At 43.7% G+C, this 27,619-nt stretch overlaps 1 protein-coding gene across 2 annotated transcripts in view; it reads right to left on the bottom strand.

Moving 5' to 3' along the window:
• Positions 1-27,619, bottom strand: part of LOC141132411 (A disintegrin and metalloproteinase with thrombospondin motifs 2-like) — a 1,679,109-nt gene that overhangs the window by 1,539,596 nt on the left and 111,894 nt on the right. For both annotated transcript variants that reach the window (XM_073620760.1, XM_073620761.1), the window contains exon 2: positions 4,737-5,098. In XM_073620760.1, coding sequence (XP_073476861.1) covers positions 4,737-5,098 — 362 coding nt within the window. The remainder of the gene's footprint in view (positions 1-4,736; positions 5,099-27,619) is intronic.

Below are 27,619 nucleotides of genomic sequence, written 5' to 3' on the forward strand. Positions count from 1 at the left end.
CCCTCTGTTTTCACATGTTGATCTAGCAAATAATATACACTTCTTGTATTAGAGTGCCAAACTCTGGACGAAGGAGCACAGGGGCACCTTTGGAAAGCAGCACGGTCAGTCTGGGGGGGGAGGAGAAGGGAGGGTTGGATGTACTAGCAGATTTAGATACACTAACAAAAGGCAAGCTCCAGTTCCCACAATTACAGCAACTTTTTTTTCTTTTTTGATAAAGGCTTTACATGAATAAAGCTGATCATTGTAAACACCCTTGGCAAATGGTTTATCACAACACTAACTGCTACATTTGCAGGAGAGCTTGTTCTGTTGAAAAATAACCGACTAATGAAAATAAGGGAAAGACCCCCCCCCCCCCCAAAAAAAAAGACTAATGCATAGGGTTTAACACTGCTTTCAATATGATTCACCGCAAATTTCAGGTTCACTACACTTCGAGACAGATTTGCCTGACCATCTGCAAATTGAATCCAGGCAGATTCTCCCATTGCTACTTAGTATCGAATTAGAATTATATTTTTCTTGCATCATAGTGTCAACTACAAATGCTCCCCTTCTATGACTACCACTTTTTTTTTCATTTTTGTGCAACCAATTTCATTCTTTCATAAAAGTCATGTTCACAGATATTACTCCTCCGGATACTAACTTTGTACTCCAGGCAGCCTCCCAATGAACCATTTTAAATTGGCTTCAGTGGCGGTGCCTCCATAAGGGTGCACAGGCGCCGCCCCCTCTATTAACAATAGATAGATTCATGCATTGCATGAATCTACCTATGGCCGCTGCTGCCACCCCCTATTCAGTCACCCGGCCCCTTTTCAGGCGCCGGGCGCCTGAATTACAGCGGCGGGGGGGTGTTTTGAAGCACCTGATTAGAGCCATAGGCTCTAATAGGAGTCAAAAAAGTGTCCTGCGAGCGCCAGGTCACTCAGCTGTGTTAGAAAAGCAAATAAATATTCGCTTTCCTAACACTAAACCGCCTCTCCGCCAATCAGGTGCTCAGGTCTGTTACCTGTCACCTGATTGGCTGAAACGACAGGCGCCGCTATTGCACGCCTATCAGGAGGAGAGGACGGGAGATGAGGACCGCAGGAGACGCATGAAGGACCCCGCTCGTCGCTATCACCCGCTGCCCCAACAAGACAGGCTAAGTGCCGGGCAGACGGTGAGCGGGCGGCGGGGGGGGGGTTACACTGGGGGCATTCAAGGGCACAGTGGCAGCATTTGATGGGCACAGTGGCTGCAATTGATTTTTTTTCAAAAATTTCAGCTTGTTTCTACACCACACAACCCACAAAAGGCACAGTGATATCAGAAATAGCAATCCTTCAACCACCCTATGCATGATTACAAAGCACCCAATATTATACCTAAAGAAACACAATTCATATGCTATAAAAGACAAAGGATCTCTACAGGGTGGAAACCTTTTTGTAGGAACTAGGGGTCGCCACATCCCCTAAAATTGAAGCATAATAGAATAGTAGAACACAACCTCAATTCTAAATAAATTGAGATGCTGTGTAAAATCTACATAAAAATTTTATGAAATTTGCAAATCTCATTTTATTTACAATAGAAATCAGAAAACATACCATTTTAAGAAAAAATAAGGTAAGTTCAAATGGCAGCATAGCATCTCAAAAAAGTTGGGACAGTGCAACAAAAATCTTGCAAAGTAAGTGGTACTAACAAGGAGAAGTTGTAAGAATATTTTGAAACAGGTCAGGAACATGATTGGGTCTAAAAAAGAGCATCTTAGGGAGTCAGAGTGTCTCAGAAGTAAAAATGGGCAGAAGCTTACCAATCTGTGAAAGGCTGCATCTAAAAATTGTGGAACAATTTCTGAATTTCAACATAAAACTGTGAATCATCTACAGCACATAATAATCAAAAGATTCAGAGAATTTGGAGAAATATCTGTGTGCAAGGGAGAAGGCAATAATAGATGCCTGTGATCTTCAGGCAGCACTGCATTAAAAACAAGGCATCATTCTGTGATTATCACCGCATGGGCTTAGGAATACTTCCAAAAACACAGTCTGAACACGGTTCACTGTGCCATCCAAGAATGCATGATAAAGCTCCATCATGCAAAGAAGAATCCATATCTGAACATGATTCAGAAATGCCGCCATCTTCTCTAGGCCAAAGCACATTTAAAATGGTCTGTTGCAAAGTGGAAAACTGTTCCTTTTGGCAACCATGGACGCCACATCCTCCGGACTAAAGAGGAGAGGGACCTTGCAGCTTATTATCAGCATGCAGTTCAAAAGCCTGCATCTGTGATTATATGGGGGACATTAGTGTGTATGAAATGGGCATCTTGCACATCTGGAAAGGCACCATCAATGCTAAAAGTAGTATCCAGGTTTAAGTGCAGCATATGCTGCCATCCAGATGACATTTTTTTCTGAAAACACTTTGCATATTTCAGCAGGACAATGCTAAACAGCATACGGCATCTCTGACAACAGCCTGGCTTCATAGAAGAAGCGTCCAGGTGCTTAACTGGCCTTCCTTCAGTCCAAACCTTTTACAATTGAAAATATTTTACACATTTTAACCACTTAAGCCCCAGGACCATTTGGCTGGCAAAAGACCAGAGCACTTTTTTGCGATTCGGCACTGCGTTGCTTTAACTGACAATTGCGCGGTCGTGCGACATGGCTCCCAAACATCTTTTTTTTTCCCCACAAATAGAGCTTTCTTTTGGTGGTATTTGATCACCTCTGCGGTTTTTATTTTTTGCGCTATAAACAAAAAAATAGCATCAATTTTGAAAAATAAAAAAACGCATTATTTTTGAGTTTTTGCTATAATAAATATCCCCAAAAAAAACATTTTTTTCCTCAGTTTAGGCCCGATACATATTCTTGTACATATTTTTGGTAAAAGAAAAAAAAAAAATCGCAATAAGCGTTTATTGATTGGTTTGCGCAAAAGTCATAGCGTCTACAAAATAGGGGATAGTTTTATGGCATTTTTATTAATAATTTTTTTTTTACTAGTAATGGCGGCAATCAGCTACTTTTATCGTGACTGCGACATTATGGCGGACAGATCGGACACTTTTGGTGCTATTTTGGGACCATTCACAATTATACAGCGATCAGTGCGATTAAAAATGCATTGATTACTGTGTAAATGTGACTGGAGGTGAAGGGGTTAACCACTAGGGGGCAGTGAAGGGGTTAAGTGTGTCCTAGGGAGTGATTCTAACTGTGGGGGCGTGGCTATGTGTGACACGACACTGATCACCTCTCCTAATTACAGGGAGCTGTGATCAGTGTCCTGTTACTAAGCAGAAGGGGGGAAATGCTTGTTTACATCAGCATTTCACCGATCTTCCTGTCCATGAGACGTTCGTGGGTATCCCCGCGGACATAGAGTCCGCGGGACCCGTGATCATACTCACGGAGCTTGCGGTGGAAACCGCTTCTCAAAGGGCAACGTACAGGTACGTTAGTATGCTTGTACGTGCCCTTCTGCCAACGTATATCGGTGTGAGCCAGTCAGCAAGCGGTTAAAACAAAAATTACAACAAAGACGACCCAGGACTGTAGAGCTATTAGAAGGCTACATCAGGCAAGAATGGGACAACATTCCTCTCCCAAAACTCCAGCAACTGGTCTCCTCAGTTCCCAGATATTTACATTTCAAAATTCTGAATTAAAAAAGATCAATTACATTTTCAAAAATTACCTTTTATTTTTCTTAAAATGGTACATTTTCTCAGTTTAAACATTTCTATTTTCTATTGTGCATAAAATACCGTATAGTTTTATGAGATTTGCCAATCATTGCATTCTGTTTCATGTCGATTTTAAACAGCGTCCAAACATTTTTGGAATTGGCATTCTATTTTTAAAAAAAGAAGAAAACAAAAAGGTGGGACTTTATATGAAACATGCACTCCAGGAGATAACACGATAACCATGAATGTGGCAGGTACCCAAAATACAACAGAACCAAAAACGTTGCATAGGAACATCACATGACATCAATTGGCATTAAATGATTTAATGGTATATAAATTATAACAAAAATAAAAATCGTAACATAATTCATACTGATATCATAAAAACCCAAATTCATACGGGACAAGTCTCCAATTGTACATAGAATATAGCAGAAATACAATTAATGACATAATTAGTTCATACTGTAAAAAACAATTTCATGAAGAGCAGGTCTCTATGATAGTTAATTGTAATCTAGGTTGGTTGGTAAAATCCAACTGATATGTAGGATAAGATAAGGATGCAACTGTAGACATAGGGGGGCAAATATTGGCTCACAATCCCATAGTAAAACAACATAATTGGTTCACACCATACATATTGTAGATAGCCAAATTCACTGAAGTGTATCTCCATGGTAAATAGTTATAGCTATAATTGGTTGGTACAATCCAATTGGTACAATCCAATTTCCTCTTTTTGTTCAAATTATCAGGGATGGAGGCGCTTGGCTCTACACACCTCGCGCCTCATGTAAAGTCCCACCCTGCTGCTTTGTTTTTAAAAGTTCTATTTAAAAAGGCTTCAAATGTATATATACACATGAAGCACATCAAAATAATATTGTGCCAATTATTAAAAAAAGGAAAACATACACGGTTTTAAACTTGTATGTGATAACCAAATAAATGTACATCTTGTGTTTCTGCTTTTGATGACGCTAATATTGTAGAGTTGTAATTTTTATTAAAATACGTAACTTACCAGTCCATCGCAGTTGCTAATGGCAACAGAGGTGTTGGCCATATTTGTTATATCTCCGACATACAGACAGTTTTTATGATGAAGATCTATTGCAAGCACATTGGAATCTTCCTCCCACTCTACTGTAGCTCCAGGTGCAATTAGTTTAGAGTTCAGCTTTAACCTTAGATGAAAGTCTTTGTCAAAAATAGTCACATTATAATAAATCTTATTATCACTGGATTTATTGTTGGCGTCTTGAACATCCCTTTGAAAACGAGCCCTGTGCCTTTTGGACACTTCATGAGACACAAAATTACCCTCTGAATCTGTACTGATTGGAGTTACAATGCTGTATTCCTCTATCTTCTGCAAAAGTGAATCTGAAAAATGAAACATGCATGTGTAGTGAAACATAAATCCAATAAAGTCTGTAAAAGTGGACTTGCTATACTGCATATTGGGATGATGGGCTTATTGGCTGCAATGCTCAGTACGCTTACTAGGTGAAGTGTACTTTTTACACACATATATGGTAATGACTATGTTGTTATTCAAAATATGTTATTCTTTTCTGCAGTTTCTCTCTCTCTCAGACACACACACACACACACACACAAACAGCTGTACAATAGAATCATAGTAAATTACACAGACATAATGCAAAAAAATAAATATGTTTTAAAAAAGAAGATTATAGGTTACACACACCAAGGAAAAAATTGATGCATTTCTGATAAGAATGTGATTTTTATATTTATTATTTATTTGCATGGGGATTATGTATGGAATATCATAGTTACATAGGCAAAGGGAAAAAAATGAACTTTTCCTAATGCAAGCAGGATGGAATACCATGGAAACACATAACATAGAACATATTTGACCATTAATTAATAAGAATGTGGGTATAATTATTTTTCAACAAGGGGATTAAGGGGCTAAATATGGATTTTTGGAGTTTTATTTTGCAGCCACCTGACTGCAAGGTCTTCTGCTTGTCCTACTTCCTGATATCAGGGTGCATGTCACTTTCAATAGAGGGTGAGCATATCCTTTCATCATACACAGTGGGAGAAGGAGTGGATACACTGTGCATTCAAGACCTGCAGGAGGAGGAGTGAGATCTGATGCCCTAGCAGGAGGAGAGTGTTACAGGCGAATGAGACTCTGTAGTGGAGTCTAAAGCAGAGTGGGTGTCCTCCCCCTTCAGGCAGACGATTTGGACCACTCTCGCTTGGAAACGCTCTACTCATCACCTGAGTCGGACGCCACCACCTCACTGTCCCCGCAGAGGGCCATATCTGCATGTATGACCTTGCTAACAGGGAGGTCCACCACTTCGGGTAAGGGTCCTCCTTTAATGTCCTCTGGATTTACTGCTTCTATGAGACACATTTCCACATTTTTTTCTCCTCCTTCTACCTATATGTGCTGTGGTTTGATGGACTGCGGATCTGTATTCCTACCTTCATGGACCTGATGCACTTTCATTGAACTTTTTCTTTTTATGGAAACGGACTTCATTCACAAATATATATGGCTTCACTTATGTTCATTATTATTATTTTTGTTGTTTCACTTATTTGATCATGCATGGAGTACTACATTTGTTTATGATTTTATTATGGTTTTCTTTATTTTTGCATATTTGAGTGAATTCATCTCAGAAAATTCAAATTTATTTAGTATTTATTTATATTCATTTTAAATAACACTGGAACTCCTAATTGTAAGAGCACTTATTTTTATTTATTGTAGCTTTTTACACAGATATTGGTGTTTTTCTGGTGCAGCTACAGTTTTGCATTTTTTTTTTTTTTTTTTGGCTCTGCAGTGTGTTTTTTTCTTATTTTATCTAATACATGTAATGTATTTGACCTGTTTCTGATAGGAATGTGGGTATAATTATTGTTGTAGATCAGTGATGGTGAACCTTGGTACTCCAGATGTTTTGGAACTACATTTCCCATGATGCTCCACTACACTGCAGAGTGCATGAGCATCCTGGGAAATGTATTTCCAAAACATCTGGGGTGCCAAGGTTCACCATCACTGTTCTAGATGGTTACATTTACAACCACTTAAGGACCAGGCTTATTTTTCAAACTTCTTGTTAAAATCAGTTTTTTTGCTAGAAAATTACTTAGAACCTCCAAACATTATATATATATATATTTATATATATTTTGGTAAAAATACAGTTTTCTGAATAAAAAAAAAAAAAAAAAAAAGAAAAAAAGAAAAACAGTAAGGTTAGCCCAATTGAATTTTTTATATTGCGAAAGATAATGTTACGCCTAGAAAAATGATCTCCAGCATGTCATGCTTCAAAATTGCACCCTTGTAAACACCCTTGTAAAAAATGTAAACATCCCTTTGCAATAGAAAAGAGACCTCAGATCTCACATTTACACTTAAATGCAATAAAAAAATAAAATAAAATGTCCCTTTAAGGCCGTTGGGTGGAAGTGACGTTTGACATCGCTGTTGTCATCCAACGTCACTGAGTCGAGTGGGGGCCATCATTCCCTCACTCGGCACAGTGCCTCAGAGGGGAAAGGATCAGATCTACCGACGGCTCCGCTAAGCGGCGGAGACAACCTCTATCTCCGAGATAAAAGTGATCTCACAGCGAATCAGCCATGCAGACTGCTTTTATCATAAAGCGGACCGCCCGCCATTTAAGAAAATACTGGGGTTATGGCAGCCGTCGGCACGTATAGTGACGACGGGCAGTTCTAGAGTGGTTAAAGAGGAACTAAAAACCACTGGCTTTTTTTTCTGACCTGCAAAGTTAAAAGGATTATACTAGAATAGCATACTAGCAAATTATGTGAAATTTAACTGCAAACAAAGTCCTCCACTGATGCGTCGTCATCACTGGAGGCTGCATCCATCTTCACCCATCTTCTTTCTGGGCCCGTGGACTTTGGCTGTGTGACTGGACAGAGCTGCTTGAAGTTACTCCCGTGTGCATGTACGCGGGAGCCGCTGGTCACGGCACAGGGCTCTGAAGGAATGGCACGGGTGGCCATTCCTTCAGAGTGCATGCGCTGATGACGTCACTGGCTGCATATACAGTAAATATCTCCTAAACGGTACCTACTATATAAGTAAACCTTATTAGAAGCTTCAAAAAGTGAAAAGAAGGACGCTACCTATAAATAAAATGCAATATAGTGAAAATTAACAATAAACTATACATCACTTAATACAAAATATACAGTATCTCACAAAAGGGAATACACCCCTCATTTTTGTAAATATTTTATTATACCTTTTCATGTGACAACACTGAAGAAATGACACTTTGCTACAATGTAAAGTAGTGAGTGTACAGCTTGTATAACAGTGTAAATTTGCTGTCCCCTCAAAATAGCTCAACACAGCCATTAATGTCTAAACCACTGGCAACAAAAGTGAGTACACCCCTAAGTGAAAATGTCCGAATTGGGCCCAAAGTGTCAAAATTTTGTGTGGCCACCATTATTTTCCAGCACTGCCTTAACCCTCTTGGGCATGGAGTTCACCAGAGCTTCACAGGTTGCTGCTGGAGTCCTCTTCCACTCCTCCATGACGACATCATGGAGCTGGTGGATGTTAGAGACCTTGCGCTCCTTCACCTTCTGTTTGAGGATGCCCCGCAGATGCTCAATAGGGTTTAGGTCTGGAGACATGCTTGGCCAGTCCATCACCTTTACCCTCAGCTTCTTTATCAAGGCAGTGGTCGTCTTGGAGTCATTATCATGTTGGAATATTGCCCTGCGGCCCAGTCTCTGCAGGGAGAAGTTCATGGTCTGCTTCAGTATGTCACAGTACATGTTGGCATTCATGGTTCCCTCAAAGAACTGTAGCTCCCCAGTGCCAGCAGCACTCATGCAGCCCCAGACCATGACACTCCCACCACCATGCTTGACTGTAGGCACTTGTCTTTGTACTCCTAACCTGGTTGCTGCGACACACGCTTGACACCATCTGAACCAAATAAGTTTATCTTGGTCTCATCAGACCACAGGACATGGTTCCAGTAATCCATGTCCTTAGTCTGCTTGTCTTCAGCAAACTGTTTGTGGGCTTTCTTGTGCATCATCTTTAGAAGAGGCTTCCTTCTGGGATGACAGCCATGCAGACCAATTGGATGTAGTGTGCGGCGTATGGTCTGAGCACTGATAGGCTGACCCCCTCCCCTTCAACTTCTACAGCAATGCTGGCAGCACTCATACGTCTATTTCCCAAAGACAACCTCTGGATATGACGCTGAGCATGTGCACTCAACTTCTTTGGTCGACCATGGCGAGGCCTGTTCTGAGTGGAACCTGTCCTGTTAAACCGCTGTATGGTCTTGGCCACCGTGCTGTAGACCATCTTTATGTAGAGCAACAATTCTTTTTTTTTTCAGATCCTCAGAGAGTTCTTTGCTATGAGGTGCCATGTTGAACTTCCAGTGACCGGTGTGAGAGAGTAATGCCCCGTACACACGGTCGGATTTTCCGATGGAAAATGTCCGATCGGAGCGTGTTGTCGCCCCGTCGCCCGTGTGTGGGCTCCATCGGACATTTTCCATCGGATTTTCCGACACACAAAGTTGGAGAGCAGGAGATAAAATTTTCCGACAACAAAATCCGATCGCGTCAATTCCGACCTTGTGTGGCCTGTTCCGACGCACAAAGTGCCACGCATGCTCAGAAGAAATTCCGAGACGGAACAGCTCGTTCTGGTAAACTTAGCGTTCGCAATGGATACAGCACTTTCGTCACGCTGCAATGTTAAAAATGGTTTAATACAGCGCACTCTCTTCTTCTTTATAATGTGACAAGAATTAAGTAGTTTTGCTGCTCATATTCACACACACTTCTCACAAAGTTTTATTTTTGTTTTTTTTTATTGGGATTCCCTGAATATATTGTTATTAGTTGTCACATCTGACAGAATTTTTTTTTATTTAATTTTTTTGGGGATTTTAAGCCTTTTATTTTTTTTAATGTTTGAATTTTTTCTTGATCTTTGTTCAATGTTATTTTTATTTTTACTCCAGAATATTTTTGTGTGTGTTTTGTGTGTCAAGTTACCCCAACACCATTGATATCTTTTATTATTTAATCTCAAGGAGATTGTTTGTTGTTGGTGTCCCTTGTTCATTTCACATTGTATATTTGAAATGTACCTGAATCCTCACAAACCAACTGTCCTTTTTGAAGTAAAACACATAGGAGAGTATAATTCAAAACAAAAATCCTTTATTAAGGGCTCAGAACCAAACAAAGAGGAAGGCAACACTGGATCAACAGGAGAAATTAGCGAAGCCTGGGACCCCCAGGGCAGACATCAATTCTTGAACATCAAAACTGGTGGCCTGAGGAGTCCATATGTAAGGGAGGGCAGTCTGGTCCAGAATTCGCAGAGATCCGGATAGCAGCAGATGACATGTGTGTCCCCAGGCTGTGGTACCACAAGAGGCTGCATTTTTTGGCCAACCAGACTGGATCCAGGGTCCTCACTTTCTGGTCTTCCTTTCACGCTTCATTCCAGGCTGTGGCTGTGCAGTTGGAGATGTGGCAGGAGGAGGAGTAGGACCTGGAGGAGGACTGGGAGGACCTGGAGGAGAAGGAGGAGGAGGAGGAGGAGGAGGAGGACCATCGCAAAGGTGTGTCTGAGCTGTCATTTGGCCCCTCATACCTTTGTTAAGAGCCTCCAATATGAGCGCCTCACACAAGACTTGTTGGCCCTCCTCCATCCTCTGCATTTTATAGGCAATGGTGGCAGCAATGTCCTCCTCCACGGTCTGTCGTGCTCCCAGGACCTCTGTAGCCCTCCAAAAGAGTCCTCTGGTAGCCTCCTCTAGGGCACTCCTCCTACTGCCATTTTCTCTTTTCAGGGGGGGTGGAGGGACCTGCAGATCAGCCAGCCGGCTCGGCCCAGCCACCTCCTGGCTGAGACTTCCCTGTGTATGAAAAAGGGACATGGTTTTAGTTTTTGCTTCATCAATCACAATCCTAAATTAGTACTCCAAACTAACATCTAGTTAACATCATTGATTGGACAAGCAGAAATATTTAGAGGAATGCTATACTTAGCTCAATCTGGGCTCCTCCACATGTTGCCTGGAAGGCCCAGGTTGGGCGTCAGAAGCCTCAGCCGGGGGGGAAGGAAGCGTGGAAGGAAGACTGGAGAGTGATGGCCTGGGTTCAGTCTGGCCTGCCAGAAAATGCAGCCTGTCGTAGTACAACATCCTGGGGACATAGATGTCATCTGCTGCTCCGGATCTCTGTGAATCCAGGACTTTCTTGCGCTCCCTTAGATATGTGCTCCTCAGGCCACCAATGAAGATCTTTAAATAGGTGATGTCTGCCGTGGGGATCACCTGCTTCACAATTTCACACAATTGCACCAGTGCTGCCTTCCTCTTTGCGTGCCAACATGTGCTATCTGCCATCACGGGAGATCAATGGACGCGTTTTGGGGGTGCACCCCCTTCCTCAATTATAAAGTAGCGTTGAGGAAGGGCTTGCTCCCCCAAAACACGTCCCTTGATCCCCCCTGATGGCAGATAGCACATGTTGACATTCCTAAATTGGTGTGCATCTTCCAAATTTGGCTTTTCCAGGGGTGATTTCCCCCCATCTGAACGCTATATCAAACCCAGTTCCTAAATACTGATGTCTGATATAGCCTTCAGGTTTTACCTAATGTGAACTTTGTAAGTTCAAGTTTTTTGGCTTTCTTGTTGGTTTTACACAGGCCTGTTTTATCTTAAATGGACATTTCGATTTTTGATAATGCTACTGCAAAAACTGTTATACAACAAACATGTTGGTTTGTTTTAAAAAACCTTTGGTAAATGCACATGTGATTGTGCAGGAATAAAAAAGTTGCTTACTCAAGAATGTGTGGATTATTGTCTCAACACTACAATACAACACTTTTGGGGTGATGTAATTGCTGTTTTCTGCAAAAATGGGTGTTATTTCCTAAGGGCAAATCCTCTTTGCACTACAAGTTCAGTTTCAGTGCAGTTGCAAGTGCACTTGTAGTGAAATGTGTTTTTGCATTTAGGAAATAACAGCCAACAGTGCTTTGTTTAAGGTTACACAATCACGACATTTTCTGGACTCAACACATTTCTGTCAGGGTCAGCTAAAACAAACACAAGCAGTAAATGTCCACCAAGAATTTCTTTTTTTTTATTATAAAAAGGCTTCACAGATTGTCTGGCATATTGATAGCCCCCCTACCCGCAAAGAACTCCAGGTAGCGTAACCGGACATCACGGGCACTCAGGGAGGGCAAGCCAGGACGGCCACTTTCAAGCGACCGTCAGTGTGGTTTGATGTAGGATTCCGGCCTCAGGCCCAACTGAGCCAGCATAGTTGGCCGAATGTTTCCTTAAAAAGTTATGGAGAACACAGCACGCCAGTATAATATGGTTCAGTTTATACTCCGCCATATGGATGGGTCTCAGAAATAGTCGGAACCGGCTGGCCAGGATTCCAAATGTGTTCTCCACCACTCTTCGGGCTCTGGCCAGCCGGTAATTAAAAACCCTCTGTTCCGGGGTGAGGGTCCTCATTGGGAATGGCCGCATCAGGTGGTCCCCCAGCGCAAACGCTTCATCAGCAACGAACACAAATGGGAGTCCTTCCACATTGTCCTCTGGAGCTGGCAAGTCCAAGCTGCCATTCTGGAGACGCCTGTAGAACTCCGTCTGGGCGATGACTCCACCATCGGACATCCGGCCATTCTTCCCCACGTCCACATACAAGAAGTCGTAATTAGCCGACACCACCGCCAACATCACTATACTATTAAACCCCTTGTAATTATAACAGTACGACCCCGAGTTGGGTGGTGGGACGATGTGGACGTTTTTCCCATCAATTGCCCCTCCGCAGTTAGGAAAGTCCCACCGCTCGGCAAAGTGGGAGGCCACAGTCTGCCATTCCTGTGGCGTGGAAGGAAACTGTTGAGGAAAAAACAATAAACATTACTATTTTTACTCTGAAACCTGGAAAGCAGATTAGACACAAACATTATGGGGCAACCTCCAGATAGCATTTATTAAGGGGAATTTAACAAGGCCAAAGTATAAGGTACACCTATCATATTCCCCCTCCCCCCCTCTCATGGGCCATTTCTAACATTATAGGGGGTGTGTGTAAATCTTGGACAGGTAACCCTCTTCACTTCATTGAGAGATGAATGCCTAAATAATGGGTATTACTTTGAACAGCCCCTCCTTAGTTACACTATTGGCAGACCACTGGACAGGTAAGAAGTGTCATAATACAAAAATATAAATACACATTGTACACATTTGAGGACATTTGGACATTCTGCTATTACCTATCAAGATAATAATAGGATACCAAAACTTTAAACAGTACCATTGGAAAGTATACAGGCAGGCCCTTGCACTACATGCTTTCGGGAATTCATCCATAAATCTGACCACAAAAGAGATGGGTATAGTGTGTATGGGTTTGGCAAAGTCAGCAGATAGATGATTGAGGATAGAGAGAGAATTGGGATCAGCTGACTTAGCAGTTGGGGGAGGGAGGGTTACTAAAAATTATTTGGGGACACCACAAAAAAAAGCCTCTGCCACTCTGCCTGAATTTAAATCAAAAATAACATTTCCAAACATTTTAGGGGTGTTTGGGGTAAAGCACTACTATGGAGCTGATAAAATACATTGTTAAGTGACTACATGAGGTGAATATAGGGCAGGAGACACCATGCTGGGGAGGTTAGTGAAGGGCAAATATGTATGAAAGACCTAAAATAATAATTACATAAAAATCCAGCATGCATGAGGACAAAGGGGACATTCACAGCATATTCCAATCATGGTAATTAGGGAATGAGGAAAGAAATACAATATATTAGCAAACATTCAATACAATAAAATGTGATATAAAAGGATAAAAATCTTACCTTCATATACTCCTTCTGCAGGACCTGTATGATGGCAGAACAGGTCTCTGGGATAATGATCCCCAGAGCCTGGGGGGAGATGCCTGTCAAGAACTTCAAGTCCTGCAGACTTCTCCCTGTGGCCAAATACCGCAGGGTAGCGACCAACCTCTGCTCCGGAGTGATGGCTTGCCTCATGCAGGTATCCTGCCTGCTGATATAGGGGGTCAGCGAAGCCAACAGACGGTGAAACACGGGGTCTGTCATCCTGAGAAAGTTCCTGAAATCATCAGGATTATTCTCACGGATCTCACGGAGCAAAGGCATATGAGAGAACTGGTCATGCTGAAGCAACCAATTCTTGGTCCATGAACTCCTCCCCACCCTGTTCATGGACTGGACTTGTGTCAAGGTCAGGACCCCAACACCAAGCCCCCGCACAGCACGAACTCTACGAGGAGTACGCATACGAAACATGGCTAGAAAACGGTCGGCTGCTCAGAACGAAGTAACAGAACACACTGAAGAACAGCAAGGCCTGTGAAGAGCGACCTGAAAAACAGTAACGAACGAACAAGAATACAATGACTACCTAAAGTCACGCGGAACTTGCTTGCACGCACTGAAGAGCAGATACAAACCCACAAGCACAAACTGAACGGCAGAAAACGATCTGAAAACCACGAGTCTGAAAAAGCGCGAATCGTCTCTTACCAAACTTTTACTAACACGAGATTAGCAAAAGGAGCCCAAAGGGTGCCGCGCTTGGTTCTGAACCGGCCTTTTCTAGTCTCGTCGTACGTGGTGTACGTGACCGCGTGGTTGGCGATCGGAAATTCCGACAACTTTGTGCGACCGTGTGTAGACAAAAAAAGTTTGAGCCAACATCCGTCTGAAAAAATCCTAGGATTTTGTTGTCGGAATGTCTGAACAAAGTCCGACCGTGTGTACGCCCTATAAGAGCGATAATACCAAATTTAACACACCTGCTCCCCATTCACACCTGAGACCTTGTAACACTAACAAGTCACATGACATTGGGGAGGGAAAATGGCTAATTGGGTCCAATTTGGACATTTTCACTTAGGGGTGTACTCACTTTTGTTGCCAGCGGTTTAGACATGAATGACTGTGTGTTGAGTTGTTTTGAGGGGACGGCAAATTTACACTGTTTTACAAGCTGTACACTCACTACTTTACATTGTAGCAAAGTGTAATTTCTTCAGTGTTGTCACATGAAAAGATAGAATAAAATATTTACAAAAATATGAGGGGTGTACTCACTTTTGTGAGATACTGTATGTAGCTCCATATAGTAAAAGGAGTCCAGAAAAGAAAAATATCAAAAAATAAGTGTTCAATCACAGTGTTCCTACATAATGAATATACTGTGAAAAGTGCTCCAATCTTCATAAAGGTGCTTCACCCAAAAATGCAAAAAATCAATATACGCTCACCAGAACTATATTGGCCACCACCTGACTACAAAGCATGTATATATTGATTTCCCCTTCTTAAAGAAGATAGGCAATTCCTCCACTAGATATCCACGGTGCGGGTGAAGCTGGGGCTTGGTAAAAATGTGTTTACCAACCCCCTCCCTGTATTACAGCGGATATAGGTAGCGATCACTACAGATCGCTCCTGTGTGCACTGACAGCTGAGCATAGTAAACCGAGCTTGTCCCTGCCTTGCCAAACCGCAACTGGCAGAGCTGCTCAGGAAAGCCGCGAGTGCTGGGAACCTGTCAAAAGCCGACAAAGGCATGCCCCGCCAAAGGCCCTCTGCTTATGTGCGGCTGCAGTGCTCTCTGCCTCTGCAGTCTATGCAGCGAGGTTCAGCTGCGGGTCCAGGAAAGTCTGACGCCGATGACAACGGGTGGGCAGAGCGAAAAAAGAATCTGCCGCCGATGACAGCGTGACACCGCAACATCGACTGGGGTCTGGCACTTTCATAAGGCACCTAAGCTGGAATGCATTGTGCCGACCAACCCCTCCCTCCTCAGTCAATTCAAGGCGCTTATGGATGACATTATGTGAGACGGACGAAAGGGCTGGCTGGGGTCAGCACAAGCACAGTTAGATCTGCCACAGTAGCTGCATCTCTGCATCAGGTAACATCTTTTTTGTCATCCTGAGGCCCCAGTGGTGTGCTCTCCAAACTCCTCAGGTGTGCCCCCTGATACCCAAGTGGCATGCCCCCCCCGAGGTCTCCAGTGGCATGTCCCCCTGATTCCCCCATACCGTGCCCTCCTGACCCACCTGTACCATGTCTTCCTGACCTTCCTGTGCCATGCCCTCCTGCCCTTCCTGTGCCAGGCCATCCTGAGCCCCCCATACCATTCCCTCCTGACCTTCCTGTGCCAGGCCATCCTGAGCCCCCTGTACCATTCCCTCCTAACCTTCCTGTGCCAGGCCATCTTGAGCCCCCTTTACCCTGTCCTGCTCACCCATGTCCACTGCCCCATACACACACACACACACTGAATCTGACTGCCAATTTGCGACCATTTACCTGTGGGATCAGTGATCCATATATTGAGCGTACTTAGCCTCTTGAGACTTGTGATCTAATTCCTTAATAAGGTTCCTTGCTTTCCAGATCCAGTTATCTCCAGTATGAATAAGTACCTGTGCCTTAACAACGTTGTCAGATTTTAATTGAATATGGTGGAAGAGCAATATTTTTTCTATATTTAATAGATGTGTTTTTTCTTTAATAAAGAAATTTGAATTTTTGCCCCTGCTCGCTCCCCGAGCCAATGCAAGTGCCCGGCGGTCTCGATTACCGCCGGGCTCCCGCAATCGCTTGGGGCACACGGAGAACCAGGATCTGTGTGTGTAAACCGCAATTGAAATGAAAGCTGTTATCGCTGTGTTCCCTCATCCAGGTGGCTCTCCTGTTCTTCTCCTCCCCTGCACAGATAGGCTGCATGTTGGACTGAGGCTGCATGAGGGACACAGGCTGCATGAGGCTGCATGGTGGACACAGGCTGCACACACACGCACACATTATATATATATATATATATATATATATATATATATATATATATATATATATATATATATACATATATATACACATATACACACACACACACACACACACACAAAATAGGTAAAAAGCCAAGGGGGTGAATATGTTTGCAAGGGTATGTATGATATATATATATATATATAATTTTTTTTTTTTTTCCAAAGAATAATACAATTTACAGCTCATCGGAGCTGCGATGGGTTCCAATGTTGCCCCCCCATAAGTTTATGCATTCATGCACATGATAGAGAATGCCTTTATTTACCATTGCACTTTATTCATTCAAAATTGCACATGTTGGTATAGATTTATCGACGATGCCTTTGCGATTTGATCGGGCGACCTAGAATCTTTAAATGCATTCAATTTCTATCTCAATTCCCTAATCCCTGGTCTAAAGTTTAACATGACAGTTAGTGACAACCAAATACCATTGTTGGACACTCTGTTAAGTATTAATGAACAACACATAGTTAGTGATCTTTACACTAAACCTACAGATCGCAATCAACTTTTATTGTATTCAAGTTTCTACCCATCTGGTTTTCCGGGTTGTTAGTGACACGGATTTATTGCCTGTCAGATTGGATGAGATGGAAGGGAAATTACAAAAGCGAGGTTATCCCGAAATTTTTTTTTAAAAAGGACAAAGACAATCTGTCTCGTCATAGACCGCTACAATCCAATATCCGTCGTCTTCCCTTCATCTCACAATTCCATCCATACTTCACTAGGGTTTATAACATAAGAAACACTGGTCTATCCTGCATGACGGTTATCCTTCAGTGCAGGAATTCCAGAGTCCTCCATTGCCTTCGTATCGTCGAGGTCAAACGATATATGACAGACTGGTTAAATCTGATCAGTATCGTCCTCCCTTACCCCCTACAACCTTTCTAGGACCACGCAACTTTGGCTCATTTCCCTGTTTATGCTGCATTCAATGCAACAGTATGATCAAAGGGAAGTCTTTTTCCCATCCACATAGAAGTACAACATTGATATTAAGAATTATTACACTTGCCAATCATCTTCTGTTGTATACATAATAAAAATGTCCATGTGGCTTATTGTATATAGGTGAAACCACTCAAAAAAGGTTAAAGATAGAATAGCTAGACATAAGTATTCCATCAGAGACAAATTAGACAAATTACCTCTAGCCCGACATTTTTTAGAAAAAGGATACACCGTTTCTCAACTAAGATTCATGGTGATAGATGGTATACCCAGGAACAAACGTGGAGGAAATAAGGAATTAACCCTTAGAAAACACGATGTTCAATGGATACACAGTTTAAATACTTTGTGGCTGAACAGATTAAATTCTGATCTTGATTTATATTTATTTCTTTGGTCTTATTTGGGCTTATTTATTATGTGTTTTGTTTTTTCTCAGCGCATATCGAATGTGATAGGAAAAGTGATAGCACCTGATGATCCATGATTTCTTGCATACCTACATGTTCTTTTGCATTGGTTGCTTTTTCCTATTGGTACTAAATGATTGATGAATTGATCCCACATGAGATAGGAGTGTATAAATATGTTAGTAAAAACCATTATCATTGTATGTGTCCTGCTCTGAAGAAGGGCGCTACCCAGTGGTGTATTTAGGTTTTGTGCTGCCCTAGGCCTGACTGAGCTTGCGCACCCCCTAATTTAAATATGCCCCACCCCTTCCTGTCAAGGCCACACCCCTTTCTTTTAAAGATCCGCCCTGTCATCTTCATTGGAGGAGGACAGTGAGGCATGTGGCATCTTTTCATTTGGGGGGTAAGGGGATATGTGCTAGTTGCTTTGGGAGGGGAGGATCAGACCCCCCTCACTAGCACATATCCTCTCCCCTCCCAAAGCACACAGCACATATCCCCTTACCCCCCTTCCCCTCATCCATGTGTGCATCTGTTATCTGCCCCCCTTCCCGGTTACTGTGTCCCCCTCCACTGTAAACTATACACAGACCTCAGACCGGCAGCGCGGCTCTTGCACTGAAGTCGTGTCCCTCCTCTGTGGCTCCTTCTCCTCCTGGCTGTGTACACTAGAACATTGGAGCCGAGAAGGAGGAGGAGCCGAGGAGTGTGTGTGGCTGACAGTGGGGAGAGAGGTGGCGGCTGCTACGGAAAGCCGATCGCCGCTTGTGGGACCCCAGGTGGCAGATTTCCTGGGTGCCCACGCTAGCGCACTCTGGCTGCCAGTTACCGAAGCTCAGTGCCGGAACTTGTTGTGGGCTCCGGGACAGTGGCGTCACTAGGTTTGGTGTCACCTGGAGCTGTAAAAATTGTGTCCCCCCCCTTAATTTTTGGACTGGAGGCCCAGCGTTGGAGCTCATTGTGGCGGTCAACAAGGCCTAGAGGATATCAGGTTAGGCACTTCCTAATGGCTCAGTCCCTGGGAACAGTAATGGATAATGGCCAACAGGCTCTCTTACCAGACCCGGTGAAACTGCAACAGTGATCCCTCCAGCTGGACGTTCGCTCACTCTGGGTTGCCCAGGCGGACTCTGGTCAGTAGTGTAGCATGTCTGTACCCTGGCAGTGGCTTTATCTTTCTCCCCCTCTGGTGGTGCGGGTACAGCGTGGCTCTCTCTTTGGTGGTGCGGGAACAGTGTGGCTCCCTCTCTGGTGGTGCGGGTACAGCGTGGCTCTCTGGTGGTGCGGGTACAGCGTGGCTCTCTGGTGGTGCGGGTACAGCGTGGCTCTCTGGTGGTGCGGGTACAGCGTGGCTCTCTGGTGGTGCGGGTACAGCGTGGCTCTCTGGTGGTGCGGGTACAGCGTGGCTCCCTGGTGGTGCGGGTACAGCGTGGCTCTCTGGTGGTGCGGGTACAGCGTGGCTCTCTGGTGGTGCGGGTACAGCGTGGCTCTCTGGTGGTGCGGGTACAGCGTGGCTCTCTGGTGGTGCGGGTACAGCGTGGCTCTCTGGTGGTGCGGGTACAGCGTGGCTCTCTGGTGGTGCGGGTACAGCGTGGCTCTCTGGTGGTGCGGGTACAGCATGGCTCCCTCTTTTTCTCTTCTAACACCCCCCCCCTCAGCAGAGTGCATGCATGCTGGGGGCTGTAGCATGTCTGTTGACACACAGGGCCGCCATTCTTCAGGGACTATTTTCCCATGATGCCCCCCAGAGTCTTCTGATTGGCCCTCTGCTGTGGCCAATCATGGGGATGAAAACAGCGGTCAGGAAGCTGGGCGGCGGCATGGTGAAACTAATTAGAGCCGCTCTCTCTCTCTTCTCCCTTCAGCTGACAGAAAGAGGAGGGGGGGCGAGCGGGGGAGATACACAGACAGCCCACATCTCGCCTCTCCCTGTCACAGCGCTGCTGATCCATTTGCCAGAGAACTCCCCCCGCTCGCCCCCCCTCCCCTTTCTGTCAGCTGAAGGGAGAAGAGAGAGAGAGCGGCTCTAATTGGTTTCGCTGTGCCGCCGCCCAGCTTCCTGACCGCTGTTTTCCTCCCCATGATTGGCCACAGCAGAGGGCCAATCAGAGACAGATTTACAGCTTTACGGAGGGGCGGCTTGACAGGTCTTACTTTACTTTCTAGCCCCCTCCGCACCCGCACTGCTAAGCTGTACTCCCCAGATGGTGGCCCTGCTGTGCGGGAAGAGGACGCCGCTGCCATTTTCGGGGGGGGGGGGCGGCTTTTTGCCGCCCCCCCCGCACAGTGCCGCCCTAGGCCTGGGCCTTGTTGGCCTAGGCCAAGACACAGCACTGGCGCTACCTGTATAGCCGGAAACAGTCATGCATTTGACACTGAATGGAATATGATTTTGAATTTTTCTAAACAAATTTTAAGTGCAGCAATCCCATCTGAATATATATATATATATATATATATATATATATATATATATATATATATATATATATATATATATATATATATATATATATATATATATACATATATACACACACACACACACACACACACACACACACACATATACATATGAGATATGCATTATAGCAAAAATTTAACAAAAAATTGTTTTTGTTTCAAAATTGTCGCTCTTTGTTTACAGCGCAAAAAATAAAAACCGCATAGGTAATCAAATACCACCAAAAGAAAGCTCTGTTTATGAGAAAAAAATGACGTCAATTTTGTTGGAGCAAAATGTCACACGACCACGCAATTGTTAGTTAAAGCGACACAGTGTTGTATCGCAAAAAATGGCCTGTTCAATAAAGTGCATTTTTTGTAAACAACCTACCCTCTTACAACTCCTATTATATTTTTTATTGAACTCATGTGCATGCTCCTGAAGAGCACAAAATGCATAGAACTATTATATGCATAATCAATGGATATGTCAGTATGTGTATAATTTTGTATATTAATCGTTTCTAATCATGTGGCAACCCGTCTATATTGTATGTATAGATATAACATTTTATGAATTGTACCAGTTATTTTATTTGTATTGGATATACACTCCATGATTATGCGTTTGTATGTTAATTTATATAATAAACTGAATTCTTTATACCTATGTGCTTCATTCAAAGATCCAATCCCCTTTCCCCTCCTTTTTGACATATAGATAGAGATGGAGGCAATTGACATTACCAGGTCACTGGTTCGCCTTTTTTTTTTTTTTTTTATACCCTCTTACAGATGTCTAAATCCAGGAATTGTACCTTGGAATAACTCCAATTGCTGGTAAGCTTGATGTTGTATATGTTGTTCATATGGGTCATTAACCAGATGAGATCATCCTCAGATCCCTCCCATATGAACACAACATCATAAATAAATCTGCGATACTTGCATTAGTGGCCAACTGTTGAAAATAATGTCCTCCTTCCATTTATTAAGAAACACGTTTGCTACACTGGGGGCATATCTAGCCCCCATGGCAACTCCTTATATCTCATTATAGAATTCGCCTCCATACCAAAATTATTGGCAGTATAGCTTCTCAAATCATTTCAGGTTGTCCATAAAATTGTATGGCATTGATAAAGCAGTCCCTTATTGGAAAGGGAAGGATTTGAAAACACATATCTCAGATTAAGACCAGCTGGATTTTTGAGTGGAATTCTCTCATGCCATCTAGCCTCAACTGTTTTTTGACTGATTGTTAGGTTGTTATTTTAATACATTTGGAATGTGGGTGGTAAGACTTATTATTGTGCACGTGTAGTAATGTTGAGTCATTTTATGGAGATACTACTTGGGCTAGATAAATAGTTTTGTATTCTCAGTATATTTTTAGGTAAAGGTTAGGCCCAAAAACTTTTACCCTCAAAAATCTCCATAGGCAACATTTAAAAAATTCTACAGGTTGCATGTTTTGGGTTACAGAGGAGGTCTAGGGCTAGAATTATTGCTCTCACTCTAACGATTGTGGCGATACCTCACATGTGTGGTTTGACCACCGTTTTCATATGCGGGCGCTACTCACGTATGCATTCGCTTCTGTGCACAAGCTTGTCGGGACAGGGGGGTTTTAAAATTTTTTTTTTTTATTTCTATTATTTATTTTACATGATTTTATTTATTTTTACACTGTTTAAAAAAAAAAAAATTGTGTCACTATTATTCCTATTACAAGGACTGTAAACATCCCTTGTAATAGAAAAAAGCATGACAGGACCTCTTATATATGAGATCTGGGGTCAAAAAGACCTCAGATCTCATATTTACACTAAAATGCAATTAAAAAAAAAAAAAAAAGTAATTTAAAAAAATGACATTGAAAAAAATGTGCCTTTAAGACGTATGGGCGGAAGTGACGTTTTGATGTCGCTTCCGCCCAGCAGTGTCATGGAGACGAGTGGGCACCATCTTAGCCTCACTCGTCTCCAGGCACAGCAGGGAGACAGACGTGATCACCTCCGCCGCTACCGAGGGCTCCGGTAAGCGGTGGAGGGCACCGGATCGCGGCGGGAGAGACCACTTTTATCTGAAAGCCGACCGCCGCACAAAAACAGGGACACCGGGGTTATGGCAGCTAACCATATCCGCCGCCAAACTTTGGATGTACATCGGCGTGCGGCGGTCGGCAAGTGGTTAAATATGGAGATCTGGGGTCAAAAAGACCTCAAATTTACACTAAAATGATATAAAATAAAAAAAAAAATACAAAAAAAAAAATCAAAAAAATTTCGCCTTTAAGAGCTACGGCGCCCTCCGCCCTCCACCCACGGAGCCGAGCAGGGGCCATCTTCCCCTCAGTCAGCAGGAGAGAGGACACAATAGTCTCCACCGCTGCCGGCGGGTCCGGTAAGCGGCGGAGACTACCGGAACACGGTGGGAGGGGGGTGAGCACCTCTCCCGCTGCAGATAAAAGTGATCTTGTGGCGAGTCTGCCGCAGAAATCACTTTTATCTTAAAGAGAAACGCACGGCATTCCTGAAAATACTGGGGTTTTGGCAGCTAGCTGCTTTCATAACCCCGGTATTTAGCGTCAAAATACAGACATACGGGTACGTCGTTTTGCGTGAAGTGGTTAAGGAACATGCTTAACCTATTTCTGATAAGAATATGCATATCATTTTTCTACATAGGGATTATGGGTGGAATATCATGGTTACACGTTCCAAGTAACATATTTAACCTGTTTCTGAAAGGTATGGGTAGAATTAGTCTTTTACATGGTGATTATGGGTGGAAAATCATGGCTAAACATGCCTAGGAATGCAGTTGACCTGTTTCTGATAAGGACATGGGTATAATTAGATTTCTAAAAAGAGGATTGTGTGGGGGGAGGGGGGATTTAATTATTACACATCCTATGTAATGTATTTTACCAGTTTCTAATCGGAAGGGTATTATTGTACTGCATGGGTATTATGGATGAAAACCTTAGTTAGACTTACCAGCAACAGTATTTCTACAAGTCTTTCAGGACAGCTCCTGGAGAATGAGCGCAGCTCCACCCACTTCCAAGGAAAAACTGCAATCATTGCTTTAAAGCCTAGACCAGGGATATGCAATTAGCGGACTTCCAGCTGTTGCAAAAAAAAAGTCCCATCATGCCTCTGCTTCGGGGTGTCATGCTTGTGGATGTCAGAGTCTTGCTATCCCTCATGGGACATGTAGTTCTGCAACAGCTGGAGGTCCGCCAATTGCATATCCCTGGCCTAGACCCTTCCACCAGTTATTGAGCACCTTCAGCCATGCTGAAATGATATAAAGCAAAACATAGCAATAGGACCATATTAACATTCATAATCAAGGGAGGGTCATCGGCGCTGTCCTGAAAGACTCGTAGAAATACTGTTACCGGTAAGTCTAACCAAGGTTTTCTCATCTCGTCTTTCAGGACAGCGCCTGGAGATAAGCGAGTACTTACTCTAGGGTGGGACCACCACCTGCAGGACCTTTCTGCCCAACGATTGCTCTGCTGCCGAGAGCAGGTACATCCTATAGTGACGAGTGAAGGTGGAGAAACTTATCCATGTGGCCGCCTTGCAGACTCGCCCTAGTGAAGCCCCAGCTCGTTCCGCCCAGGACGTTGCTACAACCCAAGTTGAATGGGCCACTACCCCTGCGGGGGGTTACTACTTCCGCGGCCCTATAAGCTTTGTGGATGCATTTTATGCTAAGTTCCAAACTGTTCTTAATATATTTATATAGGGATGGAGAGGTGTAATTTACCATTCAGCAATCTGCAAAGCATCTTTCAATTGCATTTTTGCAATCCATGATAGACCCAATCATGGCTTTATTACACTTTATAGTCTCTTGATTTTTATGACCTACTCGTATACATATTTTATTTCAATCCACCATATCTTGTTCATAGTACCCTGTTCCACATGGTAGGGTTTGTTTAGTGTGTGCATGGATTTTTGGGCTGTTTGCTCGTCTGTCCCCTGGGAGCTGCGATGTGATTTTGGTGCCCCTCCCTCTTCCACCTGTTCCCTTCCCCCCCGTTTGTGGTGGATGGAGGTGGTGGTTTGGGCGGGTGCTCCCTACCGCATTGGCGCCACATTACCGCTCTGTGTGTACGCGACACCTTTTGATGTCGCACCTCATGAGCAGGTTTTTCTTTCCATCTAGGCTGACATTGGGGAGGTATCTAAGCCTGTATGGGCGGATTATTTCGCATGGATGCCTCCCCTCCCTTGCCACGCCCACATGAGGCTGGGTGGGACACGCTGTATCAGCTGGGAGCATTTAAATTCGCCTCACTTGGTCTCTATGGGGCTGATTTGCAAAGCATTTGTGCCATGACTTATGGTGCACGCCGATGCGCAAATGACATTTTCGTATTTACAAAGCATTTGCGCCGGTAACACAGCGTGATCCCCCATTTACTATTCTCTTCCCGGAGCACGGGAAGAGGTGAGCAGTACGCCACTACAGACATGGTGCACGGCATCTTTAACCACTTGCCGACCGCCTCACGCAGATATACTGCGGCAGAATGGCACGGGCAGGCAAAGTAACGTATGGGTACGTTACCTGCCTCCCCCGGTGCCCAAGGCGGCCGGCTTCTGTCCCCAAGCGATCAGAGGTGAGGGGGAGGCCATCCATTCATGGGCACCCCCTCGCGATCGCTCCCAGCTAATGAGCTTCTTCCTCTGCTGCTGTATAGTAAACAGTGGCAGAGGAAGTGATGTCATCGCTCCTCGGCTCGGTATTTTCCGTTCCAGCGCCGAGGAGAGAAGACATCAATGTGAGTCCACAAACACTACACACACAGTAAAACACACCAGGCACACTTTTCACCCCCCCCCCGGTCACAGTGAGACCAAGCAGTTTTTTTTTTTCTGATTACTGCATTGGTGTCAGTTTGTGACAGTTAGAAGTGGTAGGGCAGTTAGGGTTAGCCCCCTTTAGGTCTAGGATACCCCCCTAATAAAGTTTTAACCCCTTGATCACCCCCCGTCGCCAGTGTCACTAAGCAATCGTTTTTCTGATCGCTGTATTAGTGTCACTGGTGACGCTAGTTAGGGAGGTGAATATATAGGTTCGCCGTCAGCGTTTTATAGCGTCAGGAACCCCCATATACTACCTAATAAAGGTTTTAACCCCTTGATTGCCCCCTAGTTAATCCTTTCACCAGTGATCAACATATAACTGTTACGGGTAACTCTGGTTAGTTCGTTTATTTTTTATAGTGTCAGGGCACCCGCCGTTTATTACCTAATAAAGGTTTAGCCCTCTGATCGCCCGGCGGTGATATAACTTAGGTTTTAGGGTCAGATAGGGTCTGCATCGCCCCAGATAGCGTCAGGTTAGCGCCAGTACAGCTAACAACATGCACGCAGCATACACCTCCCTTAGTGGTATAGTATCTGAACGGATCAATATCTGATCCGATCAGATCTATACTAGCGTCCCCAGCAGTTTAGGGTTCCCAAAAACGCAGTGTTAGCGAGATCGGCCCAGATACCTGCTAGCCCCTGCGTTTTGCCCCTCCGCCCGGCCCAGCCCAGCCCACCCAAGTGCAGTATCGATTGATCACTGTCACATACAAAACACTAAACGCATAACTGCAGCGTTCACAGAGTCAGGCCTGATCCCTGCGATCGCTAACAGTTTTTTTGGTAGCGTTTTGGTGAACTGGCAAGCACCAGCGGCCTAGTACACCCCGGTCGTGGTCAAACTAGCACTGCAGTAACACTTGGTGACATGGCAAGTCACATAAGTGCAGTTCAAGCTGGTGAGGTGGCAAGCACAAGTAGTGTTCCGCTGCCACCAAGAAGACAAACACAGGCCCGTTGTGCCCATAATGCTCTTCCTGCTGCATTCGCCAATCTCAACTGGGAACCCACCACTTTTGCAGCATCCGTACTTCCCCCATTCACATCCCCAACCAAATGCAGTCGGCTGCATGAGAGGCATTTTCTTTATGTCCTCCCGCGTACCCCTACCCAACGAACCCCCCCAAAAAAGAGGTCATGTCTGCAGCAAGCGTGGATATAGGCGTCACACCCGCTATTATTGTCCCTCCTGTCCTGACAATCCCGGTCTTTGCATTGGTGAATGTTTTGAACGCAACCATACACTAGTTAAGTATTAGCGTAGGGTACAGCATTGCACAGAAAAGGCACACTTTCACAGGGTCTCCCAAGATGCCATCGCATTTTGAGAGACCCGAACCTGGAACCGGTTACAGTTATAAAAGTTACAGTTAGAAAAGAAAAGTGTAAAAAAAAAAAAAAAATTATATATATCTATATATATATATAGATATATATCTATATATATATAGATATATATCTATATATATATAGATATATATCTATATATCTATATATATATCTATATATATATATATATATATATATATATATCTCATAAAAAAAAAAATAGTTGTCGTTTTATTGTTCTCTCTCTCTCTATTGTTCTGTTCTTTTCTACTGTACTCTATTCTGCAACGTTTTATTGTTATTATGTTTTATCATGTTTGCTTTTCAGGTATGCAATTTTTTATACTTTACTGTTTACTGTGTTTTATTGTTAACCATTTTTTTGTCTTCAAGTACACCATTCAGCTGCAGCGTGGATTTATTTATCTTGACAGCAACAGCGTTTGCTCCCACGATATATAAAGCCGTGACTCCAGCGGAGGTGATATATGCCGAAGCATGGGGGCAGCAGGGGCGGAGGAGCGATTTGCTCCTAACTTTTAGGGCAGATGCCCCCATGCTTCGGCATATATAAATGGTGCATGTATGCCCATTATTAGAAGTGGGTGGATGAAGGGAGGTATTCTAATGGTGGGCATACCCACCAATCAATCTCTTTTTTTCGTTTAGCCCACAGGCTGCATGAAAAAAAAAAAAAAAAAGATTACAATATATGCCCAACAAGGACCAGCAACGTACTGGTATGTTGCTGGAGTTTGAGTGGTTATACCAGAAAGATGCCTGCAGGTTTATCATCTTGGTATCATTCTTTTCAGCCAGCGGTCGGCTTTCAGGTAAAGGCAATCCTAACGGCTAATTAGCCTCTAGACTGCTTTTACAAGCAGTGGGAGGGAATGCCCCCCTCCCC

Source organism: Aquarana catesbeiana, linkage group LG03, assembly GCF_042186555.1.
Source record: "Aquarana catesbeiana isolate 2022-GZ linkage group LG03, ASM4218655v1, whole genome shotgun sequence".
NCBI classification, from domain to species: Eukaryota; Metazoa; Chordata; class Amphibia; order Anura; family Ranidae; genus Aquarana; species Aquarana catesbeiana.